Below are 16,042 nucleotides of genomic sequence, written 5' to 3'. Positions count from 1 at the left end.
GCTAGTTGCTAAGATGCTGCGTTTCCGCTAATCATCTGCCCTGCTCCCAGTGGGCGGGGCGCGGCTCGCAGCGTCTGTGGTAACCCGGGAGGCTGCTAAGGAGTACGCAAAAGACGGTGAGAAGCCGGCGATCGGGTTGGGGGCGGTAGAGATGCATTAGGGGTCTCGATCGGTTAGAGGAAGAGGAGAGCGGTTAGAGGAGAAGAAAAGCTTCCCTTACTCCAGCGGAAAGGATGTAAGTGTCCTTGGAAGCCCGTGATGGGCGGGGACGACCAAACGGGATTCCAGATCCGGGTTGCGAGGCGGGGCGGTCCAAGTTGGGAGAATTGAGGGGTCTGGGAATCCCGTTGACTGTACGCTGCCATTGGGCCTGATGGATCCGCCCTTTTCTTGATTCCCGTCGCATGGGGTTCCCGGCCACCTCAGCCTCCTAAGGGCAGCTGCTAGTTGACGCTCGCCAATTACTCCCTCTCCTACATATTTTTATTTAGAATGAATTTTTCAACTATTTTATCTGCCTTTCACTTGAATGGAAATGCGGCTATGGGCAAGTCTCAAGTCAGCCACACTCCTGTAGGAGCTTTTGCGGTGCTGTCAGTATCTGTAGCTTATATTCTTGACCCTCGATTCGAAACTATCCAACAAGGCATTAAGCTCATCCCTTAAATTTATTTACCCCACTTTCGAGAATACAGTCTGTACAAAGCTCAAACTGCAGGGATGTTCAGATCAGCATTATTGTAACTGCAACAGGCAAAACTAAAAAGAAACTAGAAATAGACTAAATGCTCAGCCACAAATGGATAAATAAGTACACGGAAAATTGTAAAGACTACAGGGAGAATACAAGAAGTAGACTATAAAAATGGAATGAATATGTATATTATAACTGAGTAAAATCTATGGATTCTTAATGAAATTTGATAAAGGCAATATAGAGATGTAAATGGTTGTTGTGTTAAGGTGAGCATTTTCCCCCCTGAAACCTTCTGTGCATTAAATAAACATTATGACAGCTTTCCTCCCAACCCTCATCTCCAAAAAGACCAGTAAGGCTTTCATATTGGTAGTTAATTTATAAATACCAAGATTTATAAATACAGGAGATGGAATGGGAGGCTTGTGTTTATTGGTCACTGTTTATCTTCTTGCAAACTTCCTTTCCACTGGGAAGTAGTACTCTGCAGTCCTTCTAAAGTGTCTTTGCAGCTTTTAAATTCTAGAACTGCCATGGTGACAGTGGCAAGGCTGTGAACCTGGAGCTTTCCCAAAACAGTTAGTTCTAATTAACATTTTGTGGTACACACAGATGTGGTACACAGGGTTACCTCTGTTCCCCTTGTATGATGACTTTCCCTGAAACTAAGAGAGATGACACACACCAGAGGCAGGAAAAGGCATAATGATTTAGAGAGAACTCAAGTCAGAGAATTAGTGATAGTCTCTCTTTTGCCTTACTCATTGAATTTGCTCTTTTAAAGTAACTTCTTTCCCCCATCTCATTCATTGACACTCCTTTCTCAAAGTGAGGTATTTAGATAATCGAAACCCCACACAAGATGTCAACAGCAAATACAGCTGAAATGTAATAATTATTTCCATTCAAGAGGGAATAATATTTATAGTGCCATATTAGCAGTATTCTTTCATTTTTACTAGTTTGCTGCATTTAAATTAAGTGCGGCTCTTCAGCTTTTGTGTACAGCTATAAGCACACATTGGAATTTTTGTTTTTTTTAATATAAGGAGAGAAGATGACTGCTGGTTCAGTGTGTGTCCCTCAGATCATACCACTACGAGTGCCTCAGCCTGGAAAAGCTAACCATGAAATTGATAACAATACGCTTTTGGAAATGAAATCAGGTAAGAATCGCATATATTCGAAATTGTTTAAAATATCATTGTCATATTTCTTGTGTTTATCTGCTTGCTGATTTATCTCTTTGCATGCTTTCTTACTCTTTGCTCTGCTCTTTGGGAAATTTGTAAAACTTCTAAAATTTGAAAGAGTGCTGTCCATTGATGGTTTATAGAGTGGTATACATTTAGATGAAAATGGTTCGCTTTGGCCACCCTTTATTTGTATAGTTTCAGCAATATCTTGACTTACCTTAGCCAAGGTAAGATGTCCTGGGGCTGGCTGAATGTGGTGGTTCATACCTGTAATCCCAGCACTTAGGCAGGCAAGGCAGGCGGATCACCTGAGGTCAGGAGTTCAAGACCAGCCTGGCCAACATGGCAAAACTCCAACTCTACTAAAAATACAAAAAATAGCCGGACGTGGTGGCGGACACCTGTAATCCCAGCAACTCAGATGGCTGAGGCAGGAGAATTGCATGAACCCAGGTGACAGAGGTTGCAGTGAGCCAATACCTTGGCAACAGTGAGACTCCACCTAAAAAAAAAAAAAGTCCTGATACTTCACCAAACTTTTCCAATGTGCTCATTATTTAGCTGGTATAATAAATTTGACCTACTAATACAAGCTCTCTAGTCAGATAAATTGGAGACTTAATCTCTGCTTTGGCAACTTCTAGTGACCCTGGGTACATTACTTAGCCTTTTTGAGTCTCAGTTTCCTCAGTGTAAGGCAGGGATAATAATGTCTACTTTTTAGAGCCATTGTGAGGATTAAATGGGTTCGTGTATGTATGAGGTGCACCGGGTTTGGCATGTAGTAATGCCAGAATAAATCTCAACTGTAATTACAGAAATAAAGCAGTGTGGGCTGGCCATGGTGGCTCATGCCTGTAATCCCATCAGTTTGGGAGGCCAAATAGGGTGGATCACCTGAGGTCAGGAGTTTGAGACCAGCCTGACCAAAATGGTGAAACCCTGTCTTTACTAAAAATACAAAATTAGCCAGGCACGGTGGCCAATGCCTGTAATCCCAGGTACTCGGGAGACTGAGGCAGGAGAATTGCTTGAACCCAGGAGGTGGAAGTTGCAGTGAGCTGAGATCAAACCACTGCACTTCAGCCTGGGTGACAGAGCAAGACTCTGTCTCAAAAAAAAAAAAAAAAAAAAAAAAAGAAAGAAAGCAGTGAATGTACATCCTGCTAATATTTATTCTTCAAATTCTTTTTTTTTTTTTTTTTTTGAGATGAAGTCTCACTGTTGTTGGCCCAGGCTGGAGTGTAATGGCACAATCTTGGCTCATTGCAACCTCTGCCTCCCGGGTGCCAGCAATTCTTCTACCTCAAGCTCCCCAGTAGCTGAGATTACAGGCACCTACCACCTCGCCCAGCTAATTTTTATATTTTTAATAGAGAAGGGGTGTCACCACGTTGGCCAGGCTGGTCTGAAACTACTAACCTCAGGTGATCCACCCACCTTGGCCTCCCAGAGTGCCGGGATTACAGGTGAAAGCCATCGCACCTGGCCCAAATTCTTAAATATGTGTGTATATGTACACATACACATATATGCATATACATATACACATATATAATTAACATAAGGAAGAAAAGTTTTATAGGTAAAACATGGGAACAAATATTTGTATAAAAAGGACTTTGAAATTTCAATTATGTATTTGTTTTCATTTTTGTTTTTTTTTAACCAGTTATATATTTTAATAACTGAAATGTACACAAACTTTCTGCATCTATGGTATGCCTCTGTGCTGCTTAGACCAGGAGTGCCAACTAAGAATACTTATTATGATCTGTATAGATAATAATCTCCTTTAGCTTAAAAGTTGATACAATATTCTCACTCATAGGCGGGTGATGAAAAATGAGAACACGTGGGCACAGAAAGGGGAGTACTAAACACTGGGGTCTATTGGGGGGAAAAGGGGAGGGCCAGTGGGAGGGGGAGGTGGGGAGGGATAGCCTGGGGAGAAATGCGAAATGTGGGTGAAGGGGAGAAGCAAAGCAAAGCAAAGCACACTGCCATGTGCGTACCTACGCAACTGTCTTGCATGCTCTGCTCATGTACCCCAAAACCTAAAATCCAATAAAAAATTAAAAAAAAAAAAAGCTGATACAATTTTTTAAACTGTTAAACCAAATTAAACATTTTCATACATGTGCTCATAATTCTTAGGAAAACTAAAAAAAAAGGATAACACACTGTATGAGGAAGATTGTGGTCAAATAGATGCTTTCATGCATTACTGGTATCAGTGTAAATTGTTTAACCATCCACAGAAGGTAATTTGGAAATATATATATATATGTATGTATGTGTGTATGTATATTTTTTAGATGGAGTCTCTCGCTCTATTGCCAGGCTGGAGTGCAGTGGCACAATCTCGTCACATTGCAACCTCTGCCTCCGAGGTTCAAGTGATTCTCCTGCCTCAGCCTCCTGAGTAGCTGGGATTACAGGACATGCCACTGCACCCAGCCAATTTGGAAATATTAATCAAGATTACAAATGCTGGCCAGGCACGGTTTATCATACCTGTAATCCCAGCATTTTGGGAGGCCGAGGAGGGCAGATCACCTGAGGTTAGGAGTTTGAGATTACCCTGGTTCACATGGTTAAACCCCGTCTCTACTAAAAATACAAAAGATTAGCTGAGTGTGGTAGTGGGTGCCTATAATCCAAGCTACTCAGGAGGCTGAGGCTGGAGAAGCACTTTAACTCTGGAGGTAGAGGTTGTAGTGAGCTGAGATTGTGCCAATGCACTCCAGCCTGGGCAACAAGAGCAATACTCAGTATCAACAAACAAACAAACAAATAAATAAATAAGAACAAGATTACAAATGCATATATCTTTTGACTCAGCAGTACTAGTTCTACATATTTGTCTTGCCCATATATTTACAGAATTGTTTACAAAATTATTTATTACAGTGCTTATAATTGCAAAAGAAGCAAAGAGAAGGAAAAAAGAAGATAGTCTTAAAATCTATCTGTAGGGAATTGGTTAAATTATTGTTCATCTATATAAGAGAATGTGATGCAGCTATAACAAAGAATGAGGAAGCTCTTTTATTAAAAAAAATAATTGAAATTTATTTCCTAGGAAGCTCTTTATATACCAATATGAGACATGCTATTAAATGAAAAATGAAATGTGTGGAACAGGTTATAGTATGCCATCATTTGTGTCAAAAGAGAGGGGAAATAATAATATATAATAAATGCTTGTATGGATATAAAATGTTTCTTGAAAGGTACTGAAGATAGCATTGAGAGCCTGCGGACAGCTGGGGTCAAGGGTCGGGGAGACACCTTTTGACCTTTTGAGTCTTGAATCATGTTTCTATCAGCACCCTGTTGGAGAGGCAAAAAAGCACAGTGGTTCAAGAGCATGGGCTATGGATCCAACCTAGCATAAGTCAAACCACAACTCCTCTATTATTTAGCAACGTTATTAATCTCTCTAGGACTCAGTTACCTCATCTATAAAATGGGTGTAAAATAGGATCTACCTCACAGGATTGTACAGATGAAATGAGTTCATTCATGTAAAGCACAGTGCTGGTACAGAGAACTGCGTTATTCTTATTACTATTCATTTCCATTATGTAGATATGATAACCTATAGGTCAGTTATTTAAGGAGATTAACCCAATCTTACATCACACGCTGAAATCTTCAGTATTAAACTGACCCATAGGCATTATTGCTGCTTTGGTGTTAATTGTAGTTACCTTGTTTTGGATTTTTCAGACACCCCAGATGTCAACATATATTATACTCTGGATGGCAGCAAACCTGAATTTCTAAAGAGAGTTGGTTATGGTGAAAATACCACATTTAAGTATATAAAACCTATTACTCTGCCTGATGGAAAAATACAAGTTAAAGCTATTGCTGTCTCAAAGTAAGTTAAAAGCATGGTGATTAATTTATAATATAATAACATTATGTTCTAATTTTATTCATTTTTTTCTATCAGAATCAGTGTTGCATTAGAAGGACACGAATGAAATTTTATTTTAATTTCAGCATACATATGTAACATTTGTATTTTACTTGCCTTTCATTGTAAAGTGCAGAAATCATAAGTAAACAGCTCAATTTACTGATCTTTAAATATATGTAACACTTCATATGAAGTGTTACATATATTAATATTCATATATTTATGAAGTGTTACGTATATTTATGAAGTGTTACATATATTAATTCTGGTTTTATTTTAAATTCCACATTGGGGTTTCAGGAAGGAAGATCCTTTCCAGGGCTGGAGGCCTCTAAAGAGCTCCATCTGGCTCTGAAGAAAATGCTGTGTTTATGGAGTGGCTCTTTTATTCCCCAGCATGTAGCCTACAACTACTGCCATCATTCTTGATTTCATTTTATATTGACTTAATTGCCTTCGAAGCTGCTGTCATTTCAACTTGTTGGGCATTAGCTACCATACTTTCTTCTTTATCCTTTTTTTTCTTACTCAGTGACTTTTTCTCATTTTCAAATGTAGAAACATATTTAACTTGGAAACCTTCACCATGTGTTGTAGGAAAAAAATAACTGAAATGTTGGCAAGTCTGTGTGGCTGTGATATAGGAATTATTTTTCCAGCAATGCAGGTTTGGCCACATTTGGGGAACATTTTAAAGCCCCAAACCAAATACAGTACCTGGCTGGCCCAGGTACTTTAAAAAGACACCAGCCCTGCCCCGCACTGGCTGAGTTACTGCATGGCCTTTTGAGGAGAGCTACACATTCCACAGCAAATATGATCGCTTTGGCATCTGGAAATTAAAACAATCAAATAAAATGAAACAAACAGCACATTATTATTCTTTTTAAGTGGGTTCTGCAAATGGAGTATGTGGACGTTATTATTCTTTTAAAACATTAGAATGTGTGGCCTTTTTTCACTTGCCAAGCGATTTCTGTCAAGGTAAGTCAGTCATCTCAATTACTAAAAACTAAGAAGCTAAACACTGTGGTGGCCAAATGCTATAACACAGGCCTCCTTAGAAGCTGCAAGTAGTATTAAAACGAAGAAGCAATTTAATGACTGACTGTACAGTTTGAAGGAGCTAATAAGGCTTTCAAAAATGAGTAAAAAATAAGGTCATTCTTTATGCCTCTCACCATTCTGCTCTTTGCCCACTAAGTGTCTATTCTGAAAGGTACTGTTAGTGTTTCAGATGTGCTCAGCTTAGGGAAAATATTTATATAAAAAATTTCTGAGTTTTCAACTCAAAAGGTGAATGCCTTAGCTGGTTCCCCAAGGAAGGGTCTGCTGGGGTGAAAAAACAACCTGGATGTTAGAGGGGTGGAACAGGTGGATAAGAGCCAGGCTTCTACTGATGTGACCTCACGTGGGGTTGTAAGTGTGCATTCAGGGAGCCTCGCGACCATCCAGGATCCAAGTGATCCTTGGATGGAGAAGCTTGTGATGTCTGGGAAGTGTGCTAACAGGAAGGACAACTGGATCTTGGATGACAGGCCTGGGGCCAAAGGTGAACATGCAGACGAGATGGATGCCAGGGTGAATGAGTTAAGCAAGTGGTTCATCTAAAAGATCATCTACATCTGTATCCATATTTATGAATCTGTGTAACATTAAACGGCATAGAAGTTTTAAGCTACCTTTCTAGAAGATGGAGAAAAAAACTCTCAGAAATACACAATTCATCTAAATAGTCACTACCTACTGGCAAGTGACAATATTTAGAAATAACATTCTCAGCTTTCTATTATCAGAAGACACTTGCATGTTCACTGGCTGGAATGACTCAAAGGTGGCTGAATTTCTTTTTTTTAATCCCTCTTTTTTAAAAAATAACAAAACCAGATTTACAGGTCCATATATCTACCCCTCTAAAATCCAGGGATACTTACTAAAGGTTCAAAAATTATAAGTAATATAAAAGATGAATGTGTAAGAAATCTGAGCAGTTGCTAAAGAAATGCTAATGAAACCAACAATATGAATTAAAGATCGGTATGAAAATCAGTAAGGGCAAAGCAGAAAAAGAACGCTGAAGAAAGAAAATAATTGAAAATATAAAAAGTATTGAGTCTGGGCAGATCAAATAGAAACACTGGCTGTGGGTAACCAGTGAGCCGTAATTACATAGAGAGGATAACATAGGAAAGGTAAGCTTTCAATGCAAGTGAGGGGGGTGAGAATTAGACATATCAAATAAATACGCCAAGCGTGGTCATGATGACATGGCAAAGGCTGGCTGGATATTTCTGAATATCTGTTTTTCCCTTCCATAGTAATAGGGCCCATGATTTTTAGCTAGGCACATGGTTGCCTAGAAGATATTTCCCAGTTGCAGCTAGTTAAAGATGTGTTGCCAGGCTGTAGCCAGTGGATATACATAGAAGTGATGTGTTCAACTTTAAGATTGCACCTTTAAAGAGAAAGGGTGGGCTTTGCTTCCAACTGGCTAGAATGTGGATGTGGTTGGCTAGTCAGGTTGGGCTATGAGGATAAATGCAATGTCCTAGAAATGATGGAGTAACAAGGTAGAAACTTGATATCGTGCTCTTGTCACCGTGACACCCCTATATCAGCTCTAGACTGCTTATCCCCTATTACTTCTGTCTTGTTTAAGCCTTTTTTGTTGTTGTTGTTGTTGTTGTTTGTTTGCTTGCTTTTTGAGACAAGGTCTTTCTGTTTTCATCCAGACTGGAGGGTAGTGGGGATCTTGGGTCACTGTACCTCTGGCTCCTGGGGTCAAGCCTCAGCCTCCTGAGTAGCTGGGATTACAGGTGTGCACCACCACAGCCCAGCTAGTTTTTTGCATTTTCGGTAGAGATGGGGTTTGTTATGTTGTCCAGGCTGGTCTTGAACTCCTGGTCTCCACTGCCTTGGCCTCCCAAAGTGCTGGGATTACAGAAGTGAGCCACCATGCCCTGCCTTAAAGCCGCTGTTGTTTCGATTCTGTGTTACAACAGCCAAGCCTGTATCTTGATAGACAAGGGACAAGTATCAAGCAAATATCTATAGAGAACATGATCAAGAGTACAGGTCATCAACAAGGCTGACAATATCAAGTGTCAGCAAGTATGTAGAGAAACTGAAACCCTCAGCTAATGCTGCTGGGAATTTAAAATGGAACAGCCACAGTTTGGCAGTTTCTAAAAATTAAGCACATACCTTCCATACAACCCAGAAATTCCAATCCTTGGGATCTATTGAAGAGAAATGAAAACATGTCCACATAAAGACTTATATGTGAATATTCGTAGCAGCATTATCCATAATAGCCCAAACCCAGAAATAATCCAAATGACCATCAACTGCGGAATGGACATAAAAATTATGGTATATCCATAAAATGGAATACTACACAACAATAACAGTAAATGAGTTACAAAAACATGGATGAGCCTCAGAATAAAGAGATAAAAGGCCGGGTGTGGTGGCTCACACCTGTAATCCCAGCACTTTGGGAGGCTGAGGTGGGTGGATCACCTGATGTTAGGAGTTCGAGACCAGTCTGGCCAACATGGTGGAACCCCATCACTATTAAAAATACAAAAAATTAGACGGGCATTGTGGCACACACCTGTAGTCCTGGCTACTTGGGAGGCTGAGGCAGGAAAATTGCTTGAACGTGGGAGGCGGAGGTTGCAGTGAGCCGAGATCGTGCCATTGCCCTCCAGCCTGGGCAACAAAGTGAGACTTTGTCTCATAAAAAAAAAAAAAGAGATAAATAAAAAATCCAGACACATAAGATGACTACATATGTATGATTACATTTATATTAAATTTCTAGAAAAGACAAAACTATAGAGATAGGAAATAGATCAGTGGTTGCCTCGGATAGGAGGTGGCAGGAAGGAGTGACTGCACATAGGCACAGCGGAATTCTTTTGAATGATGGAGATGTCCTAAGCATTTCTACTGTGGTGATATTCTCAGTTATATTCGTTGACTGAATCCCATTGAACCAGTTACTTAAAACAGATGAATTTTATGCCGTGTAAATTATACCTCAATAAAGCTGTTAAAAAATGGAGTATAGGTGAGCAAGTGGTACTGAAATAAAATCACCACTAGTTTTTAGTCACAGGCACTGCTACGTTGTCTCTTCATTAAACTCTTACTGCATCAAAGACCACGATAAATTGTGAAATATTATGAATAAATGCAAAACGTGATAGTATTTGACGTGGTAGATAGTCTTCAAAAATAGCTTCCAGTGAACCATGCCTCCCATTATTCACGCTCTTTTGTAGCCTTTCTGCTGGTGTTGTGACTTGCTTTTGACCAATAGAATGTTTCAGAAATGATGCCAAGGACTTCTGAGATCACAAGAAGTATTGTCGTTTCTGATTTGGTTTCTTGGGGCAAAAACACTGGTGGGAGTGGGTGGGGTAGCCACATACTAAGGAGGAAATCTGACTACCTGAGGCTTCTGTACTGTGAGGAAGCCCAAGCTAAGCACATGGGAGAGAATGGGAGGGACAGAGAGATGGAGACTGAGTGAGAGTGATAGGTGGCGAGCCCCTAGCTGTTCCAGTTACCCCAGCCCAGGTTTTGCATATTTGAGAGAAGTTGATTTGGACATCCAGCCCAGTTGAGTCTGCGGTTGATGCCAGCCCTTGCTGATGTCTGATGGCAGCCACATGGAAGAGCTCAAATGAGGCCTACCCAGTGGAGACCAGTGAACCACAGATTCATGTGTTAAGGCACTACTTTGGGGTGGTTTGTTACACAGCAGTCAGTAACCCAAAAGGAAGGAGGTAAGGAAAGAATATAGAAATTGTATTTGATTTCTTCAATTTGAAATATAATAAACTTAGCAGCTAGACTAAGGTACTTTAATAAAATATCTTCAGTGTTAGCCACTTTTTTTGAATCTTTGTGTAACACGGACTTTTTTTTTTTTTGATAATTTTCAGAGACTGCCGACAGAGTGGCATTGTGACAAAGGTGTTTCAGGTAGACTATGAACCACCAAATGTAGTCTCTCCTGAAGACAATGTTGAAAATGTTCTCAAAGATTCTTCAAAACAGGCAAGTTGTCTCACTATAATCCATTCAGATTGTCACTGTATTTTTGATTCCTCTTTTCTCAGTGGGCACATCTTGCCTTTTATTACCTTACCTCTGCTCACTGTCAGGTCCTTATAACTGAAGTCAGTGTTAACCACTGCCAAGCACCTTCACTGATTTCCCAGCTTTTCGTCAGTCTCCTATCCACCCTGAAGATGAGACTTCCTGCTAACCATTGTGAATGTGTCTTCACTGTCTTCAGTGGCTCTCTCCTACCTACTGAAGAAAGCAGAAACCTTTAGCCTTCCATCCAAGGCGTCAGTTTCTGCCCTCGGTTGGCCTTTCCTGCTTTGTCTGCGAACCCCCAACATATACTCCACCCAAACTGAACTGTGTGTGCTGTGCCCTATCACTGCTATCCTGGCACCCAGGCCTTCTTTTACAAACTGCTTTGAGCTTGTGATTACTTTGTTCCTTGTCTGTCTTGCCTATGCATTATATGCTCCAAGGTGGCATGGTTGCTGTACTCATTGCCTTGCACAGGGGCAGGCAGGAGAGGGTGGCGAGTGTGTATTTGTTGAATAGATGCATTGGGTAAGTAAAAGTCCTCAGTGGGCATAGAATTATTTTATGTTGAAAGCTTCATTCCCAAATATCTGCAAAGCCTTCTCAATGTGAAGATTCAGTTAGATCCATCTGAGAAGGATGTGTGAAGCTTAAGTCACTGGGTGTGAACATTAGTGAGATAGATTCAAGGAGCTGGGCCAGAGGATGGACTAGCCTGCAGTAAGGCAGCCAGCCCAGTGGTCTTGGTCACAGGGATGTTGTTGGGAGTGACAGAGGAAGTTTACAGAAATTTCACTTAAGCTTGACCATGAACCTGAGGTTAGAGAGGAAGTTTTGGGACCAAAGCAGTGGATGGAGGCATGGGTGGGACCCAAGTGTGATCAAGGCGGGGGTCTACACAGGGCAGGGGCTGAGCCCACATATATCAGCAGGTGCTTAGGTTTGAATCAGATATGAGGGACCAAGTCAATGGAGAAAGTCCAGAGAGAAGAGGGTTTAAGGACTATGTGTGGGCAGGTGATGTACAGAAGTCTGATTTTGGTCTGACCCTACTCTGCCTTTGCCCTCTGGACTTGGTGGTCCCTCTGTTGTTACCCGGACTCCCAGGATTGTCACATCCTGCCTGCATGTGCTGCTCCCCACCTGCTGTTTTGGCTGCTTCACCTGGTGAGGCCTACATCCAGACGTGATGGTGCTGTTAACCAAGCAGCCCCGCCCAGATACAAAGTTACATGTTTCCAGAATAAAGTGAAACAGGGTTCACTTCTTTAAAAATGACCATAAACTCTTTCAAATAAGAAATGCACACCTTGACCCTGTCTCTACCATGCAGCTTTAATTCTCACATGAGAATAGTCTAGTGATTGATAGGCAATTTCTTCATTCCTAGGAATCCAAAAATGGGTTTGTTGGATCAAAACTAAAGAAGAAATATAAGAACTCTGAAAGTCAACGCAGCTGGAATGTTAACCTTAGAAAGTTTCCAGGTATAATGTGACAGAACAAATACAAGGTTTTATATACTGAACCCACCAAAGAGCATGTTTATTGCATGTTTTCTTGCCTGCAGAGGTGTTGGAATAAGAAACACTGGGGCAGGAAAGTGTGCTGTACTTTGAATTTTAATGCTGTCCTTGCTAACAGCTTTAGATGATGAAGGAGGATCAAGCAGTCCAACCAAGTCAGATTTCTTGACCCACTGCAGGGAGCCATGGGGGCATCTCACCAAACAGAGGAAAGGCTGGAGTTGTAGGGCCTGGGGGAAGGGTACAGTTTGGGTGAAATATAAATGAAAGCAGAGTTTTGATAGGCTTAAAGTGAAGCTAGTTTGGGTGTGAAGGGATCAGTATCAGGTATGGACTGGGAAGGGGACCCATGGTTCTGTTGCTGGAAACTACACCGATGCACCGGGAATACTATGTTCAGAAACGATTATCTCTGCTTCTCTATGTCAAAGTGGCTTAGATCCCCCAGGTAACAGTTGAATGTTTCGTTCTTATTGAGAATTTCAAACAGCAAAGTTTATGATAATCTGTGCTTTTAGAGAACAGGGTTTCTCAGTGAGAAAGAATCGTCATGGAAAGAGGGGGCTGTTAACAACATTTTGCAGCTGCAGTGTGTTATTAGGAGATACACTATTTCCAGCTAACCTTGCAACTGAATTGATCTGTCTGTTTTCTCAGCTTGATGTGGAATACTGGAGAATGCAGCAAGGAGGACTGTCTTCTCAGTCTGGGCTTATTTTTTCTTTCTCACTTCTAATACACTGAGTGTGTGGCAGGAGCTCTTTATTTAATTGTTACTTCTAGGGAAGCAAAGTGATGACATTGGTTCCTCATTAAAAGGTCTCTCACTATGAAGACATCTTTGTATGATTATATATAATTGCAGATGCTCAAAGAACTGTTTTGTAATATCATTGTAGACCTCCAGGTAGGTGAAAGAACTGACCCTAAAACTTTGAAACATCTTCGCTTCTCAGAGAGTCCACTGGAAATCCCAGCTTGTGGTGAAGGATCAGGTTCTAGACCACCCACCCGCCAGTCCCAGGTAACTTCTAAGGACAATCTTTAGAGTACTCAGATACCTCCTATATTTTTAATGCTTCCCATGAAATACTTTCAGACTGCCCCTTCCACTCTTCTGACCATCTGCCAGGCACTGTTCAGTGCTGGGAATACTGTGTTGGACAAGAAGAGTCCCTCTGTTCATGGCGTTTACATTTTATTTGGCTTGGGGACAAACAGATAATAAACAAGTAAATAAACAGAAAATTTTAAATGGTGGTAAGAGTCATCAAGAAGATAAAATGGTAATGAGATAGAGCAGTGGTTCTCAGAGGCAATCCCCAGACCTGTAGCATCAGCATCACGTGGGAACCTATTTGAAATGCACATTCTCAGGCCTGATGAGCAAGGTGGGAGATGAGGCAGGAGGTGGCTGGGGCCAGAGCCTCTGGAGCTGTGATTCTCAAACATGGCTGCACATTAGAATCACCTGAGGAGCTTCAAACCAATCCCCAAGGGTTAGCTTCAGAAATCCTGATTTAATTGGTCTGATATAGGGTTTGAGCATCATTTAAAAAATGAAACAAAACCCTAAATGATTCTAATGGTCAGTTATGGTTGGGAGTCCCAGATATTAGTCTGACCGTAACAAGTTTGGATTCTATTCTAATTGTAAAGGGAATCTATTTGGTAGGCAAGACATGATCCTATTTACACTTAAAAGTTTTCTGTTTGGCTACAGTATGGAGATTAGACCATAGAAGAGAAAAGAGAGAACATCATTTAGGAGGCTTTTGTTCCAGGTGAGAAATGATGGTTGCTTGGACCACGATTGTAGAGGTGGTCAGCATAGGAGGCGGGCTTGGCCGAGGCATCATATAGAAGGGTGGGAAGAGGAGGAACGAAGATTGCCTCTCAGGGTTTGTCCTGAGCATCTGGAGATGTTGGTGCCATTGACAAAGCTGGAAAAGATGAGAGAGGAGCAGGTATCCAAGGGCACATTAGGCATCCAAGTTGAGGTGTTGAGTAGACTGTTGGATGTGCAAGTTCACACTAGGGAGAGGTCAGGGCTGGAGATATGGACTTGGAAATATGGAAATATTCAATATGTTGATGGTATTTGAAGCTTAGGTCTGAATGAGATCACTAGTCAAGGCTGTACAGAAAATGAAGGGAAGGAAAATGAAGAAAGTCCTCAGCTTAAAGGAGGAAGAGCCTGAAAGTAGAAAGGAAGTCAAAAGAATATGTTATCATGGAAACCAAGCGATGGAAGAATTTCAAGGCGAAGGTCATCTATGTCATATGTTACTGAAGGTTCTAATTAGATAAAGACAGACAATTCCCGTTGGATTTGACAAGATAGAGGTGACTTATAACCTTAACAAAAGGCATATCAGTGCAATCTTACTACTATAACACAAGAAAGATGTTCTTATACTAGTTGCCTACTACTACTATTATAGTGCTTTGATTTTTTCAATGTTTATAAAATCCAGTTTGGACTTTTGGCAGCTAAGGGCAACCCAGGAGCCCTTGTTTTCTTCCTATTTGAGTCCCAAGTTTAATGTACCTGTAGTTACATTTTCTATATAACCACAACTGCTTCTTGTGTGCCCATGATTCCATGGCTGCTCACATTTACCATCAAGTATAAAGGAGGTAAAAAGCATGGTTTCCAAACCCAGCTGCATATCAGAATCACCCAGGGAAAATTTTAAATATGTATCAAGTCCCGGATATGCTCCCTGTAATTCTCCTAGGTAGTCTGAATCCATTAGCCTGGGATGGAGTCCACAGATGGCTTTGCCCATCAGCCAGACTGAGAATCACTGGCCTCGAAGACCAATTATCCTTATCCCAAGGTTAAGCTCTTTCCTTTACTTCTAGACTCTTATGCCAAGGTGTAACTCAACTTGACCTCCTAGGCTCTTCCATCTACCCATTCACTATATTTTTTGGAGAACCACAAAGCCCAGGCCAGAGGACCCAACCTGGGAAGGCCTGCTTGCAAGGCCCACTAACCAAAGGGCAGCCACCCCTTCATAGAAGATTGCCTCTCCCAGTCTTCTGGAAAGAATGGTTCTCTGGTTATCAAATGGGCTGAAGAGCACACTCAGATCCTGTGGGCAGTGCACACTGACATAACCCAAATACTGCTTCAGAGGTAAAATATATCATTTTGAAGAATGAATGGTCTATGATAAAACACAGGAGCTATTTTAGAGAAGCAGTCTCATGTGGCTGTAGTTATTTGCAGTGTGCCTAGAAATACTTTCTTTGTGAATGAATATTTGGATTAACTTGCCCACTTAGTTGTTTGAGTTGTTGATTACAAGGGAAAGATAAAATAATATTTAAAGATTCCAAAATTTAAAATCCTCCAAAACTGGGAACAGCAGGGCAAAGACAAAGTTTAGGGAATTTGACTAGAGTTCAGAAAGCCAGGAGGGCCGAGAGAAGATGACAACACTCTTTTCTTCCACTCTTTTTCCTCATATTGGTAAGAGAGTCTTCTCAGTATTTGAGCTGAATCCCATCTGAAGCATACTTCACCAGATACCCTCATTAATGACACTGGTGGGTATTACCACATTTC

General features: G+C 41.0%; 1 protein-coding gene across 37 annotated transcripts in view; it reads left to right on the top strand.

The window, feature by feature from the left end:
- Positions 1-16,042, top strand: part of DZANK1 (double zinc ribbon and ankyrin repeat domains 1) — an 86,933-nt gene that overhangs the window by 538 nt on the left and 70,353 nt on the right. For 10 of the 37 annotated variants that reach the window (XR_013535135.1, XM_078371453.1, XM_035298443.3 and 7 more), the window contains exons 1-6: positions 49-235; positions 1,747-1,863; positions 5,629-5,782; positions 10,780-10,894; positions 12,330-12,426; positions 13,365-13,489. Coding sequence is in view for 36 of the 37 variants with exons in the window: in XM_078371453.1 (XP_078227579.1) it covers positions 1,755-1,863; positions 5,629-5,782; positions 10,780-10,894; positions 12,330-12,426; positions 13,365-13,489 (600 nt within the window). In the remaining variant the exon portion in view is untranslated. Of the gene's footprint in view, positions 1-48; positions 236-321; positions 594-1,746; positions 1,864-5,628; positions 5,783-10,779; positions 10,895-12,329; positions 12,427-13,364; positions 13,490-16,042 lie in introns of those variants that run through there. The other 27 variants (XM_078371458.1, XM_078371451.1, XM_078371456.1 and 24 more) reach the window with 7 other exon arrangements.

Source organism: Callithrix jacchus, chromosome 5, assembly GCF_049354715.1.
Source record: "Callithrix jacchus isolate 240 chromosome 5, calJac240_pri, whole genome shotgun sequence".
Taxonomy (NCBI): domain Eukaryota; kingdom Metazoa; phylum Chordata; class Mammalia; order Primates; family Cebidae; genus Callithrix; species Callithrix jacchus.
This window is presented reverse-complemented; position numbering and strand designations above follow the sequence as displayed.